This window comes from Drosophila virilis, chromosome X, assembly GCF_030788295.1.
Source record: "Drosophila virilis strain 15010-1051.87 chromosome X, Dvir_AGI_RSII-ME, whole genome shotgun sequence".
Lineage (NCBI taxonomy): Eukaryota > Metazoa > Arthropoda > Insecta > Diptera > Drosophilidae > Drosophila > Drosophila virilis.
The window spans coordinates 29,671,429-29,686,885 of NC_091543.1; the positions used below are offsets into that span (position 1 = coordinate 29,671,429).

Here is a 15,457-nt window from a genome sequence, read left to right on the forward strand (position 1 = left end):
TATGCCGCAATCGCAGCTTGTCTCCAAAAGGCGTACGTCTCTGGCACCCCCGTAAATTCTGGTAACCATTTAAGGGCGACCAATGGTTCATTACATTGGACGTCGTTTCTGATTCCCACCGGCTCAAATGCCTGGACCGGCGGTGTTTCTATACTACTGGCAGATATTCTGCCTGCCAATTCTTGTATCCGAGCGTTTAAGGAAGCCGTCAGTTCTGCATCTCTTTCCTTCAATACTGCGCTATGTGCTTCTAAGGCGGAGGCTACTGCAGCCTACACCAAAGCCCTAAGCTGCTCCATTCCCATTTTACACCTGTTGTCAGCGATTTTGCTAATGGATGCAAAATTGTGTTACTCACAGTTAGTTGGGATCACAATTACTGCAATTTTAATATTTCTCACTTATGTTTTTTTGAATTTTAGTTGAAATAAATCAAGCAAATTGAAAAAAGTTTATGCCAAATGACATGCTACAAAGGGTTGTATGCTCTACATCTAAAACTACTGCTTCCCACGCTGCAGTCGCGAATGCTTTTTTATGATCCCTCGCTGAAGTCTATGGGTGTTGGTTTACTTCGCTGCCCAAACCCGCTTGCGCGCTGGTTTGGTGACTAGTCGCTGCCTGAAGAGCTCCAGCGGCTTCGGAGCTTAAAATGGCTTTTTATTGGGCTTGCGCCGCTGACGTAAATTGATGTAGGTCAGGCACAGCTTTTATTGTTTGCAATCATATGTTGGGTATTGCTTTTACACAGCGCGAAGTGTCTTGTACTGGTAGATTAGTTCTTTACTGCACAGCACAGAAAATAATTGTAGAACAAAATGGTCAGAAAAACGTTGGGTGCCAATTAATATTTAAATAAGCAGTCCTCACGGATTTTCGCTAAAGGTCTTTATTTTGATTATTTTATTTTTTGAGAAACACAAAATTAATTAATGTTATATGGTTTATAAAACACTAGGCCGTAGCGAGTCAGTTAATTTATGCGCGAAGTCGGTGGGCCGACGTGCTTCAGAGAAAGCCGGATTAAAAACTAAATGTACAAAAGATTGATCAAAATTACCTAAGCTATTGTGGGCCTTTTTTTTACAGCGGCCGCCAGAAAGCTTAGCTTGCGCCTCGTGCGCTGCCGTCGTGCAGGAACATCCGGCCCAGAGCTACAACATCTGTTACATCTCAACATCTGTGGCTGGTGCTATATTGCATTTTGCTGACCCCTGTTAATGCGTCAGAACATCCGGCCCAGTGCTATATCAGAATCTGGAGCTGGTGTCGTAGGCTTCTGTTACCTAATATATATATATCTCAAGTATTTTCATTTAATACCAATTGCCACCTTTTACCTATAAGCAATAAATCATTAATATATCAATATTGCCCACCAATTTAAGCCACAATTTAAATGCAACTGACTTTTATAGAATACGCAAATATTCTACGGCACAATAAGATGTACTGTAAAAAATGCCTTCAAATCGGTTAAGAAAAACATACATATGTTATTTGTTTTAGCTGCGCACGTGTTATCAATCGCTAGTGCAAATTGTAAGAATTTCTGTATACATGTACACACACAAACATTCATGCGCGTCTTTTTGGAATTTTATGAATATCATTGGAATTGCGATTTAATTGTTTTCTGTGTGCTGATATTTTAATTTTTCTTTTTCTCATCATAACTTAATTATTGGTGTGGCTATTAAGTGAGGCGGCGGCAAGTAGCGCCGTCTTTTGCGAGATCGAATCCTACCGTGTAAATAATTTTTTTTTGGCTGGTGTGCCTCTTGAGTAAAGTTGGCAGCAAGTAATGCAGTCAATAGCCAGTTCGATCCCCATCAAGGGAACTTTTTGTTATTGAAATTTATATTTATTATTACAAACGAACGCGTAGCGCGAGCTGCATTTGGTGTTGGAATAAGAGGGTTCAGGGTATCCACTAGTCGGGAGCTCCCGACAATATACTAGCTCTTATATATTACAGCTTAAGCAAATGAGCTCGTAGCGCGAGCTGTGTTTGAGGGTTAAGGGTATCTTTTAGTCGGGAACTTCCGACTTCTTACTTCTTTAGATATTGTTTTCTACAATTACAAACAAGAAACACGTTTGAGGCTCTAGTCGGGAGTTCCCGTTACCCCTTCTGCCAAATTTTTTTTCCGGTGACGTCTACATAATCAGAAAGAATATTTGCAAAGCTGGTCAGATAATATCAGATCGCAGGTGTTCGCTGAAGCCAGCATGGTCATGTTTTTATTTTTAAGTAAGAGCTCAAAAAATGTTATTATTATTATGAGCTCACGTGAAATTTATAGGAAAGTTAAGAGAAAATATAATATTGTTTATTTAAATATATCTAATGTCTTCTAATTATTTGTAACGGATGCTTCTTGTTTCTAGGTGGATCGCGCCGGCGGTTTCTCTGAGTATAGTCCTATCCCTGGCCCGCAGTCCGCGCAATTTATAATAACAAAGCTACACGTCTGTAGCAAAAAAGGCCTACACAACACTATGCTAAACAAACGATAACTTCGAATAATCGGAACTTCTAGGAAATTAACAATATAAACAGCTGCGACGACAAGTAAATGTGAACGCTCAGGTGAGACGCTAATATGAATTAAAATAACAATAGTCCGGACACAGCGATTTAGCCACTAGATGGTCTGCATTAGCCCGTGCCGGCTGTTATGCCAACGCTCCCTATTATCAAATATCTAGCCGGAGACTGTTTTCTTCAGTTATTATTATATATAATTGATTGTGTTTTCTTAAAATTGTTAACGATTAATTTCATTCTTACTGCATTTATATTTGCAGTTATTTATGCGGCTGACCTTTTTCTAAACTTAACGGGTGCGTATAGTTATTCGTGTATTCTTATAAATATTGACAATGAATATTATTTCTATTGCAGGTATCTCAGCAGGTTATCTATACACAGCAAATTACGTTTTCATGCACGTGGAGATAGGTAATACAATTAAAATTATAATTATATCATATCACTGTAACATATTTTTATTGTTATTGAACTTGATTTGTAATACTTCATTTTTCTTATAGAATCTATATAATTACACAAGTAATTATTGCACCAATGGGGAGCAAGTGCCCGTTAAAATAAATGCGTGTATACATATGTGTTACCGACGAAAGATGATATATGTTTGTCAAAAACGCTTATAGTACCTTGCCTGCCTAAAGACTTCTCTAGGTGGGGGCGGTAAGGGCGATCATAATGTGTATTCCACATGTGCGGATCGCATGTATATATATATATATATATATATATATATATATAAGTGGGTATCACTCGTGCACAAGTTGACAAAAATCGAATCTTTTAATTTTTTATTTAATTGATAGACGCAATAAACTTTGGGGCCTTTCCTTCCCTTCTCTTTGCACTCTTGGAAATTTACTTATTTGAAACTAGGCTTAAGTATATTATGTATTTAATTTACAAAAAAAAACTAAAGTTAACAATTATAACAAAATCTTTTCTTTTTCATGAAGCACAATTAGGAGTCTCCGTTCTAAGATCCTTGCGTTAATATATTCGGACAGACGGACTGACAGACAGAATGACAGATCGACTTGGCTATTGATGTTTAAATACGAATATATGTACTTTTTATGGTCAGAGTAGCTTCCGTATGTACGTCTGTTACTTACATTTGCACAAATAAATTATACCATTTAGGGTATAAAAATGCCTGGCATTTTGGTTCTCTCCACAATAGGCTCAAAGGCTGAGAGAAGTAACTATTGAACTGAGGCAACAACGTGCCTACCAAATTTTGGATCTCTTAAAAGAAGTATGCCGAAGTATGCTCAAAAGGATTTTTTTGATATCTATTTCAAAGAAACAGGGCACGTTATCAATAACTTTATCTGTGCAGGCACTCTGAGTAACAACAACACTTAAAATTACACTGCACGAGCTCTTATAGGACCTGAGATCATACGTATTCTTGATTCTAAACTACAGACGGTGAATCTAGTTCCAGGCCTAATATGTGGAAATGAGGGAAAGAAATAAACTGCTAAGCATATGTGAAACGGCTTAAACGGCTTGCTTTTGCTGCTACCAATATAACCACACGTTTTTTAAAAAAAATGTTTGTGTTGAAACCAATTTTGAGCAAAAGCATTAGACCCTAATGTGCTATAGAGTATTCATATATTAGCCAAAGAACAACAACTTTTAAAATTCTGGATTAAGCTGGAAGGTGAATCCAATTGATTTAGAGGGATTGGAAAGTGGGGTGGGTGGCATCCATATGAAAGATGTATATGATCTGTGTATACTAATCTAAAAGCTACATGTCAAGTTTGGTGATTCTAGCTCTTAAAACCTATGAGATTTGTTATAAAACAGTATTTCAATATCGATTCTTATCGATTGCTTGGAAACGGGACAGTTATCGACTATCGGAAATAGCCTTGTACTTATCAGGCAATACAAGGACCTATATTTAAAATTTTAGATCTGAGATCCTTGGCTATTGATGCTGATCAAGAATATATATACTTTATGGGGTCGGAGATGCTTCCTTCTGCCTGTTACATACATTTGAAAAACATTATGCCCTTTTTACTCATTATAAACGGGTTTAGAGTCCGAAAAATTCAAAAAACATTTGATAACATTCACTTATATATTTTGTGTTTTCTACTCCCTACTCTTCGGCAGACGTTTGAATTGAAAGCAACGCAGCAACAGGAACCGGATAGAATTTTCTTTCATTCTTTTTTCTCATCCAACCAACAATTATTGGGTCGAAAGGAATATTTTTAACTAAGAAACTTCAAACTTACCGTGCGATTTCCAAGATTTTTAACACGGCAGGTCAACTTTACAGTTTTTCCCACAAGACCGGTAATGTTGCTAGTTATAGTTGTATCAAAGGTAGGTCCACCTGTGCCTGGTGTGGGTAGATCTTGCAGAAAGTCTGTAAAGAAACGCTTCGAGGCGCCGTGAGATCTCCCTGTAAAAATAAAAGGACCAACCTTTAGAAAATATGTTTGCATTTATAAATATAAACACGTAAGAACCGTCTAGAAGATACTACGCCCGACAAAAAGATACTAAAAACTAAAGTCAGTATAAACACAGTATAAGCACATCTTTAAACGCCACGCTATTCGGATAGCTTCGAACTTACCAAAAGCCACACGAGCACATGCCTAAGCTGCGTCTTGTTGATGTCGACAAGAGCCACAAAGTCAGTCGAAACACCGCCTTCGGAAGCGAATGACTTTGAGAAGAAAGTATAGTTACAACTATCTAGCTTATATGATATTAGCATTGTGGGATATTTCCAATGATGGGATATTTACAATTAAGGGGAACGAGGATAATACTGTGAGGTATTGAGGCTGCTGAAGCTGTTTTTCTGATCCCCGACCTTTGTTAGGCGGAGATCGCGTTCGGTGGCGTCGGCTGTAACGTACCATGGCCTTGGCTTGGACTACAGCTTGATTTGCGGACTTAATTTGCCAGTCGAGCTTTTGAAGCCTTGTCAAGCATTTCGCTCTAGTTGCTGTGATATGATCCATAATGGTGCTGATGTGCTCAATGGTCCCTTCATTAAAAGAAACTTTCTGAAATAGGTCTTAATCGCAAAAGGACAATATAACTAAATATTGTCTTAAAGTTATTATATGGTTCCAATTGCAATTGCTTTATAATAGTACTTGATCTGGGTATACCGCACATTAAGCTACATGACAAATTTGCTCAAAAAGTGGATATATTGATTTTTTCCAAATTTGTATGGCGCGAGCAGAAGGTGGAGCTACGTTTAAAATTTCCAACGTCCAGCTCTATTAGGTTCTGATATCGAAGCGTTCAGAAATACGGACAGAAGACTATCGATGCTGGCCAAGAATACATGCCCTTTACATTCATTTGACAAAATCATTTTATCACTTCCCTCATTTTCAATGAATTCAGTGAGTACAAATAATTTTATAAAACATATAGCCTCTTTCCATTGAATTCATTTCTCACACATTTCTGAAAATGTCCCAATTTTGCAAAATGTGTGAAATGTGCCCTGTTCGTTTCTCCCATAAGAAAATACATTTCGCACATCTTTCAAAAATGTCACATTTTTGAAGAATGTGCAAATTCGCCACGAACATTTAGTGTTTTTTGCGATGATTAATCGAGATTTCTATCGATGTTGTGAAAAACGGTAAAGTATCATAACCATAAACAGCTAATATATCAACGAAGGCAAGCAGGAACTTTAAATAAGAAATTTTATATTCAAATAATCCCACTGTTTTTAGAACTTAAACGTGGCGAAATCTCGAAAAGAATACCTAAAATGGAGCTCTTACTTCGAGAGCGCATTTTTGGAGTTTTGGAAGAAAAACTTTACGGCGCTTATGTAAATTCAAGAAACTCGATCAGCTGTTTATTTTAAAAAATGGTACTTTTGCCACTCACATGTTACCGCCAACCGGTATGTGAAATTGAAAAATGTGACATTTCTTAAGCCAGTGGACAGAGTCTTATAGATGTAATACTTCATGCAAAAGTCCACATAAAAATGCTTAAACATGCTTTCAGCATCGTCTCGACTAACCTATGACATTGTTCATTGGTGTGTCATCTCGTTCTTTCTAGCAAAGCTGGTGATCAGGGGTCTCACACTGGAATCTTCCATAATGGGTCGGACCCGAAGTAATATTTCTGCTTAAGTTACTATTACCAATAAATGAAACATGTGGTACGAGGCCAATAAGACTGCAGGCCAGATTTGTGGATGAGGGTAACTTCGGCGCCTTTCGATATAGTGGAGAAGTGACTTAGATAAAAACATTAGTTGGTGAACTGGGCGCGTAGTTGAATCACATTAGGCGGCAGGGCATGGCGATTTGGATGATTTGAGCTTCTCAATCCCGCTGATTAGTTCATCCACATCTACTGCTAATATATGGAACATAAAGTTGCTTAACATGTTTGGCTTCTCCATTAAAGGCAGTTGTGACTCTTGGGTTTCGAGAACTTTGCCAAGCGCAGCGACAGTAACATTTTTCAGCAAATAAAGGTTGAACTTCCGCGGATCAGAAGAGGAAATTCCTGCAAGGGGTGCAGTTATAGGATTTACCGGGAGAAGTAGTAACCGAAAAGGTTTGTAGATTTGTATGTTAAAGTGCTCCACCAGACGTAGACTCTTAAGCCCCGTTTATTGGTACAGATTCATTTGCAACCGAACTGTTTGCGGTGAATGTAAGTGTTGCGCCTGAACAGCCCTTTCCGGCCTGACCTAGTGCTTGCGGGCACACTCAGCATCAGTTAAGCGGTAAAGTTATCGAAGCATAGCTTGAGAATTATCGCTGGGCCAAGGTTGTTAAAAAATGCCCGACAGTGTGACGAGAACTTCAGTAGGCAGCCGCTACTACGATATGGACTGAATATTTTTTTATTTTATTTATTTTATATATTTATTTATTTATTTATTTATTTATTAATGGTCGACAAAACGAGTGTCTTCCTCATTATTCAATAGATTATACAATAGAATTATATGCTAAAAGCCTAGTTAAAGAATACAATTTTCTAAATAGCATCACCGACAGATGGAGGTGTTTTATTTGCCAGACCGGCCAGCTGTGCCCCTTTTCACAGCTAATTTTGTCAGTGACGCTATTAGAGCCTACATCTAAGCAGAAGGTTGTAAGTAGGAAAAAAGTGTTCTCAAGTAAAATTAAAAATAATCTTAATTTGCTATATTAATAAAGAAAATACAATAAATAGGAAAAAAGAAAGTAAAGCAGTGTAAGTTAGATAAAGAGTGTTAAGTAGATAGGCCAAAGAGAAAAGTAATGAGAAATCACCGACCCGGTGGGGGAAAATTTTTCAGCCTGTGCGGCAAGCTATGCCCCTGCTCATAGCTGGAAATGGTCAGCGACTTCCCGAAGGTATCCTGAAAGCAACGATTTTATTAGGGGAAGGGACTGTTCGGTAGAGAAAACGTGAAGCAAACTATTATAATTTTTACATAGCACGCGAAAAGGATTGTGCATAGCGTAGTCTGTTGTGCACGTAGATAGGAATAGGGGCGATAATTTCTGGTTAGTCTAGCCGGATCAGAGAATTGGAGAATCTATGTCGCCAATAATCCACTTATGTAGAAGGACAACACCGAGAATTGTCCTACGGTTGGTTAACGACGGAAGGTTGAGAAGAAGCAGTCTGCTGGAGTAGGATGGCAACCGAAGATTAGGGTCCCAATTTAAACCTCGTAAGGCAAAAAGCAGAAATTGCTTCTGAACAAATTCAATACGATCCTGGCTATTGTTATACTGTGCAGGCCAGATGCAAGAGTATTCAAGGATAGGGTGAACAAGAGAGATGTATAGAAATTTTGTTATAAAAGGATCATTAATCTCTTTAGACCGTCGTTTAATGAATCCAAGTACACCTTTTGCCTCATTAACAATACTATCTATGTGAAGATTGAAACAGAGTTTAGAATAAAAAATAACGCCTAGATCCTTAACTGTTAGTATACGTTGCAAAGGGATAGTCGATTGTATAACTGACAAGATAAGGTGTAGTACGATTAAAAGTCATAAACATACACTTTGAACAATTTAGATGCAATTGATTGGCCGAACACCAAAGTTGCATAGCGTTCAAATCGTCTTGTAGACGAGAATGATGTAGGGGGTTAGTGTATGATAGAAAAAGTTTGACATCGTCCGCATACATAAGTACACGGGCATGTGATATAACAGAGGGAAGATCATTTATAAAAAAAAGTAAAGAGTAAAGGTCCAAGATGAGTACCTTGAGGAACACCAGAAGTATCGTGAACCCTTTTTGAGGTAGTCAACCTCAGTATTACTCTTTGGGTCCTACCTTTTAAATAAGAATTAATTTAAAGTAAAAGGGACAGAGGGAAACCTATTCGGTCAAGTTTAAAAAGTAAAATGTCATGGTGCACAGAGTCAAACGCCTTACTGAAGTCAGTGTAAATGACATCAGTTTGCATTTTCGAAAGGAAAGCAGCATTTACCAAGGAAGTAAACTCAAGCAGATTGGTCGTAGTTGACCGATTCTTTACGAATCCATGTTGAACAGGGAAAACAACTGATTTGCAGAAATGCTGCAAATTCGAAGTGATTTTTTTTTTCAAATAATTTAGGAATAGCGGACAGTTTTGCAATGCCCCTGTAATTTTGTATATCAGACTTCCTACCTTTCTTGTGAAGAGGAATGATATAAGATTCTTTTCAAAGAGATGGAAAGACAGAAGTTTCAAGGGATAGATTAAAAAGCTTTAGCAATGGATAAAAAAGGGAAGAACTACACTCCTTGAGTAGACAACTAGGAATATTGTCCGGCCCAGGAGAGTAAGAAGATTTTAAAGAGTTTATAGCTAATAGGAGAGAGGAGTGTGAAATAATGGGGGGAGGTATAGAACTAGCGGAAGAAATAGTATAAGGGTAAGAATTAGTATTAGGACAGACTGAAGAGTAAGTTGATTGGAAAAAATTAGCAAAGTGGTTAGCAGAATCAGTGTCATTGCTAGCTTTATCCATCCCAAGAGAAAAAGAAGATGGCAAACTTGAAGATTTACGCTTCAAGTTTACAAAATTATAAAACTGTCTCGGATTTCGGGCGAATTGCCTTTTACAACGAGTTAGATAATTCTCATAGCATTGAGAATTAAGAAGAAAGAAGTTCGACTTAGCTATGGAATATTTAGCCAAGTCTGTACACGAACCAGACTTTTTAAACTTTTTAAAATATTTAGATTTTACATTTTTTAGATGTGATAATCTGGGAGTAAACCTGGGTGGTTTTGAAAAAGTAGTCGAAGGAATTGACTTAGGAATATACACATCTAAGAGGGAACGCACTTCTTTGCATTGAATCGCAACAGGTGACTCGAGCATAAACTTGCTCAGCATCATGTGCTGCATTTTTAACTCAGTCCCATCTAAATACAATAAACATATATAAAAAGAATTTTGTTTTTTTTTTCGGTACCTAAATGTAGGCAGTAAAATCTTATTCCACTAGCATCCAAGTGCTTCGCTTGCAACATTAATTATAAAAAAATAATAATAATAAACGCTCACACTCGAAACTGAAATTTATAGCTAAGTAGCTTACAATATTTTTGTTGCTCCAAGCAAATTTGTCTGCATACAATGAACATGGATTGGCAGCGCCATCTAACGGTGAATTTCCAGAAGCTTATTTGGCGAACTAGGCTGCTGCGCAGTCAGCTGTTTAACTTTAACTTTAACAACTACCTCGAATAAGGCAATAGAGTTATGCGGAAAATTAGGCCTCCATAGCAAAGTGTTGGTAATGAAAAATTGTTTCTTTTCGTAGATCTTAAAGAAATACGAAGTGCGCGCTCAAAGATCACCAGGCTAATGCAAAAAAAATATATATTTATAGTTGTATAGTGCCAGAAAACAAATATGAATTAAAGTGCTTAACATAATTACGATTGATGCAATACCACTGCTGTAAGTAATAATAAAACTTTATAATTTTCCATCATATTTATGACACAAATTCTATTGTACTAGTGCACATTGTGCTAGGGGCTATTTATTTTCTTAAGTGCCAAATCCTTTAAGACAAAAACAAAAGAAAACAAGTAAGAGGTTCTAGTCGGGACCTCACGACTAGTGAATTCCCTGAACCCTCTTCTTCCAAAATCAAATGCATACATAAATATATATGTCGAATCGACCGTAGGGTCAGAATTCTTCACACTTTGAGTAGTGAGTCCTGGCATCTTTGTTGGTGGCCTTTGTTACTCTTTTCTTAATTTCGCAGTGCGCAATCACGTCCGTTCGCTCAGACCATTTACTTCTGTCTGTCCACATCATAATATCAAAAACCAGCGGTAACCGCTTTCGAAACCGCTTTCGAAAACCAGCCGTAACCGCTTTTGCTTCTTGCAACGCAACGAAAACCAGCCGTAACCGCTTTTCCTTCTTAGACGCTTTCTTTCAAACAATATCGGTGTCCATCAAGTACTTCTGTTATGACAAATGGGCCTTTAAATTTTGGATCTAGTTTGGTCTGATATCTCCCTTCACACTTGAGCAGAACATGATCACCCACTTTATGCTTTACAACGTTTGCTTTGCCTTTATCGCTTCTGTTCTTATCAAAACAGGCATTATTTTCTATATTCCCTTTTGCTTGTGCTCTTAGATTTTGTAATTTATCATATTTTTCACCAACAATGTTCGATAGCATCCCTAATGGTCTTACATCTTTTCCAATTAAAAGTTGTAACGGACAAAACTTAGTGACCCGATTGACTGTGCAATTTATTGCTAACTGTATCTCTTTTAATGCCTCTTGCCACGAACGTTGGCCCGTCTCTACCGCTGTTAGTAAACTTTTAAGTGTACTCATTACGCGTTCGACCTGTCCATTTGCTCGACTAGCTCCTGTGGCAATTAAATGCAACTCGATGTTATGTGCACGAGCAAAATTCCTTAAGCCCCGATCCTGCAAAGCATCGCCCCTGATCTGCTCTGATACGGGATGGTACACCAAACAAGGAAATAACCACCTTCAGTGGTACTATACAATTAGCTGCATCTATCTTCACTGTATGGTGCAAATAAACGTACTTTGTAAACGCATCTATAAAGACTATAACATACTCTTTTTGGTCGTTCTTGCCACTTAGTTTACCGGTGATGTCTACATGTACCGTATGCCAGGGTATTTCAATTTTAGGAATCGGATACATCTCTTGTTGAATTTTCCCAGATTGCCGTTTCGATAGCTTGCACGTGATGCAATTATCAACAAACTTATTTCGTACGTATTTCGTTATAGCTTCAAACCAGTAACAACTGTACACTTTATCGAGGGTCTTTTCCCAACCAAGGTGCATTATAGCCTCATAAATGTAGTGAATGACAGCCCATCTATATGATCTTGGAACTACAGGTAACCAACGGGTTCTACCATTTCTTTGAATTTTACGATACAGCAAGCCTAGTCTCAACTCATACATACTGGCAACATTCTCGTTTCATTCATTGTTTTTTAGTTTAGAGATTAAAGATGTCATTTCGAGATCTCGTTGCTGTTCAGCTATAATCCAGGTGTCATTTAATCCAGTTAAATCTACGCGCATTTCAGGAGCTTTGACAACAAACTGTAGCTTTTTTGGTTATTGGGTTTCTTGAGAAGAAGTCTACAAGCGCCATGCGTTTGCCCTTTCTGTACACAATATCGAATTCGAAAGATTGCAAGTACAACCACCTTCGATATGCCTTGCCATCTAATCCAATTTTTTTGTTGACTTGCCTTTAAAGAGATACAGTCAGTATATACTGTAAATTTGATACCTTTTAAATAATGTCGATAATATTTTACTGCGTTAAATACTGCCAAGGTTTCCAAAAGATATGAGTTATACCTTGACTCTGCTGGGGTTGTACATTTACTGTAATATAACATCGATAACATGGTCTCTATCTTTTATTTTGTGCATAAGTATTGCATCATAACCCACTTGTCTAGCATCTGTATGCAGCTCACCGGATATTGTGGATCGAAAATGGTTAATACCGGGCTACGGGAAAGTGCAAAGATTATTTCCTTTCTCACTACTTCATGACTTTCTTTCCAATCAAAACTATTATTGTCTTTAGACGTAAGAAAAAATAGAGGCTTTAAAGTTTCGGAGAATTTCGGCACGAATTGTCTAAAGCATGATGCTAATAATTGCCGCCATCAACTCATTACTTTTTTCGCGAATAGTTTGCTTCTCATCTACACTAAGCCTATATGGTCGCCTTTGTACCGTTTTATTTGGATATATTAACATGATTTCCAACTGGCCTGTGTTAAGCTGTTTCTCTGGAACGCCAGAGATAAAATGTTCCATGTATGGTATCAAAACGTTTATTAAACGGGTCTTGTCAGCTTCGTCTAACTCTACATTTTGGTTAATACATTCTTCATATGTTTCGGGTTCAGTAACAACATTAATCAGCTTTACTTTATAAATGCAGAATCCGTCTGACTCGATCGTCACTCCGAAGCCTTGATTTAAAATTTCCCTTCCTATCATAACATCGTGTTTCAAATATTTATCCATAACGACATTAAATAACATATCCAAAATAAAGTCATTAATGGTTAAATTGGTCAAAATTTCCGTGGAGCTACATATAGAATCGTTTCCAATACTCTTAAGCATTACTACGTTAAAAAGTCTTCTTCCAGAGAAGTTTCCAGCTGCGCTTTCCTTAATGAGTGAACACTCGGCTCCAGAGTCAAAACAAAAATCAACGAACTCACCAGAATGAACGAGCACACCTTTTGGTTCCATTACCGAACATATGTGCACTCTCTTTTCAGAGCTTTGTCCAGTCGAAGGGCACCCAGTAAAAATGTGTCCAGCCTGTCCACACTTGTAGCATATTACGTTGGATTTTTGCTCTTTTGGCCTCATACCAATGCCTCTAGCATGCCCGCTTCCCAATGGTTGTGATTCGCGATTTTTCTTCTGGCGGCAGTCTGCGTTTTTGTGCCCTGTCTTTCCACAATAATGGCAAACGATGTTTGAAAACTTCTGCTTCTTCCTTTCAGGTCCCACAGTAGTTTCTGCTTTCGAAGTCTCCTGACGCTGCCCGATTTCATATACCTGCAACTGTTGCTGTAATTCGCTTCGCGATTTGATGTTTGTGGTGCTAGTGATATACACGAATCGTTTGTTGTCAAGTAATCGGTTTTGGTCTGCAGCAGCGTGAAGCTAACTCACTAAAACTATTATTAAGAAGCAGTTTCTACTGTGTGCTATGACTATTATCAATTAAATAGGCAATACAATATTATAATTCTTACATTAGGAGGAGCGTCCTTGTCAAATGCAGAGTTCAAGGTGTGGTCGAATACTGAGCAGACTAAAGCAAGGGCAGAATTTCGGAAATATGCTGCTTAAAAGTTGTAAAGTTGATATACATATATGTACATATATGTCATATATATATGAAATTGTCTATTAAGGTTAAGTTAAATAATCCGAATACTGTGAGTATATCAGCAAACACGCAGTTTTATATTAAATCGATCATGATGTAAATCAGTTCAAAAATTTTGAAATTCGAAGTCGCGCCGCAACGTCGCCATTTGTAAAGACCGTTACTTGTGTGGTACATACAGAACAAGTAAAAGGTTCTAGTCGAAAGCTCCTGAATAGGGAAACCTCTTCTTCCAACACCAAATGATTGTAGTAATAAAAATACATTTGAAAAAAAAAATGTTTCCCTGGCAGGGTTTAAACTCGCAATTGACCGTATTACTTGACGCCGCCTCTTTTCAACAGCCACACCAATAATTGAATCTTAATTAGAAAAAAAAGAATTAAAATAGCAGCCCAGAAAACTATACAATCGCAATTGCAATGCTGTTAATAGAATAAAAAGCAGACGCGCGTGAACGTGTACACTTAGTAAATTTAAATTAATAATTTAATAACGTTTGATGAAATTTTCTACAGTACATCTTATGCATCTTATTTATATATTCTCAAAAAGTCAATTGCATTTATATTGTAGCTTAAGCTGGTAGACAATATAAGTTGGGATATTAACGTGATTTGTAACTCTGTGTTGGTAGCGGGAGATGGCGATACCTATAAAATGAAAGATTCTTGATATATATATTCTATCCTAGAAGCAAGATACCAAGTTTGGTGACTCTAGCTCTTATTAGTACATAATTTGCTTAAAAAACAGGGTGTTGATATCGACTTTTATCGATTGTTTATAAACGGAGTATAGTTTCTGAGATCATTGATTCATACATACGGATGGACGGACATGTCTAGATCGACTCGGCTGTTGATTCTAATCAACAATATATGTAATTTATGGGGTCGGAGATGATACATTTGCACAAACACGTTATCCCCATTGTTCGGTCATATACCTCATATATCTATTAGTCAGGGTATCAATAGCAATGTCAAAGCAGATTATGTTAAGATTATGCTAATTCTCTTCTATTTGAATGTCATAAGCACTCATTCACATGTACGAGGCCTCGCTCTCTTTTGAACTCTGTAATTGCTCGGTCCCTTGAATCTTAATTTATGTTAAGAAATCAGTTCTGTAAGCATCATCATAGAAGTCAGTCGTGTTGCTCATCAATTTGTAAAACCTTTATTAAAACTTCATACCATCCACACACGCCCACTTGAGATAAGATTCTTAAAAGGTCAAAAAAACGCTTTTGATCCAACATTTTGGCGCCCAACATTGGGGATAGTGTGTGGAAATTGCCGGCGTATCGTTGCCGCACAACATTTCGTTGGAAAAAGGTTTCATCGAACTCCTCGCAAAATAATGCATCGACAGCAACATTTGGCCAGCTCTTCTTTCTTGTTGCCGTTGCTTCGTCGCTGGAAACTCGCTACCTTCGCTTCGCTACTGCATTCTT

General features: G+C 37.6%; 1 protein-coding gene and 1 long non-coding RNA gene across 17 annotated transcripts in view; one reads left to right on the plus strand and one right to left on the minus strand.

Annotated features, from left to right (window-relative positions):
• dpr8 (defective proboscis extension response 8) overlaps positions 1-15,457 on the minus strand; it is a 402,477-nt gene that overhangs the window by 244,203 nt on the left and 142,817 nt on the right. For all 16 annotated transcript variants that reach the window (XM_070208169.1, XM_070208165.1, XM_070208163.1 and 13 more), the window contains one exon: positions 4,816-4,985. In XM_070208169.1, coding sequence (XP_070064270.1) covers positions 4,816-4,985 — 170 coding nt within the window. The remainder of the gene's footprint in view (positions 1-4,815; positions 4,986-15,457) is intronic.
• LOC116651845 (uncharacterized) lies at positions 2,247-3,149 on the plus strand. The gene is made up of 4 exons (XR_004304848.2): positions 2,247-2,593; positions 2,812-2,847; positions 2,909-2,965; positions 3,058-3,149. It is a non-coding gene; the product is annotated as an uncharacterized lncRNA (long non-coding RNA).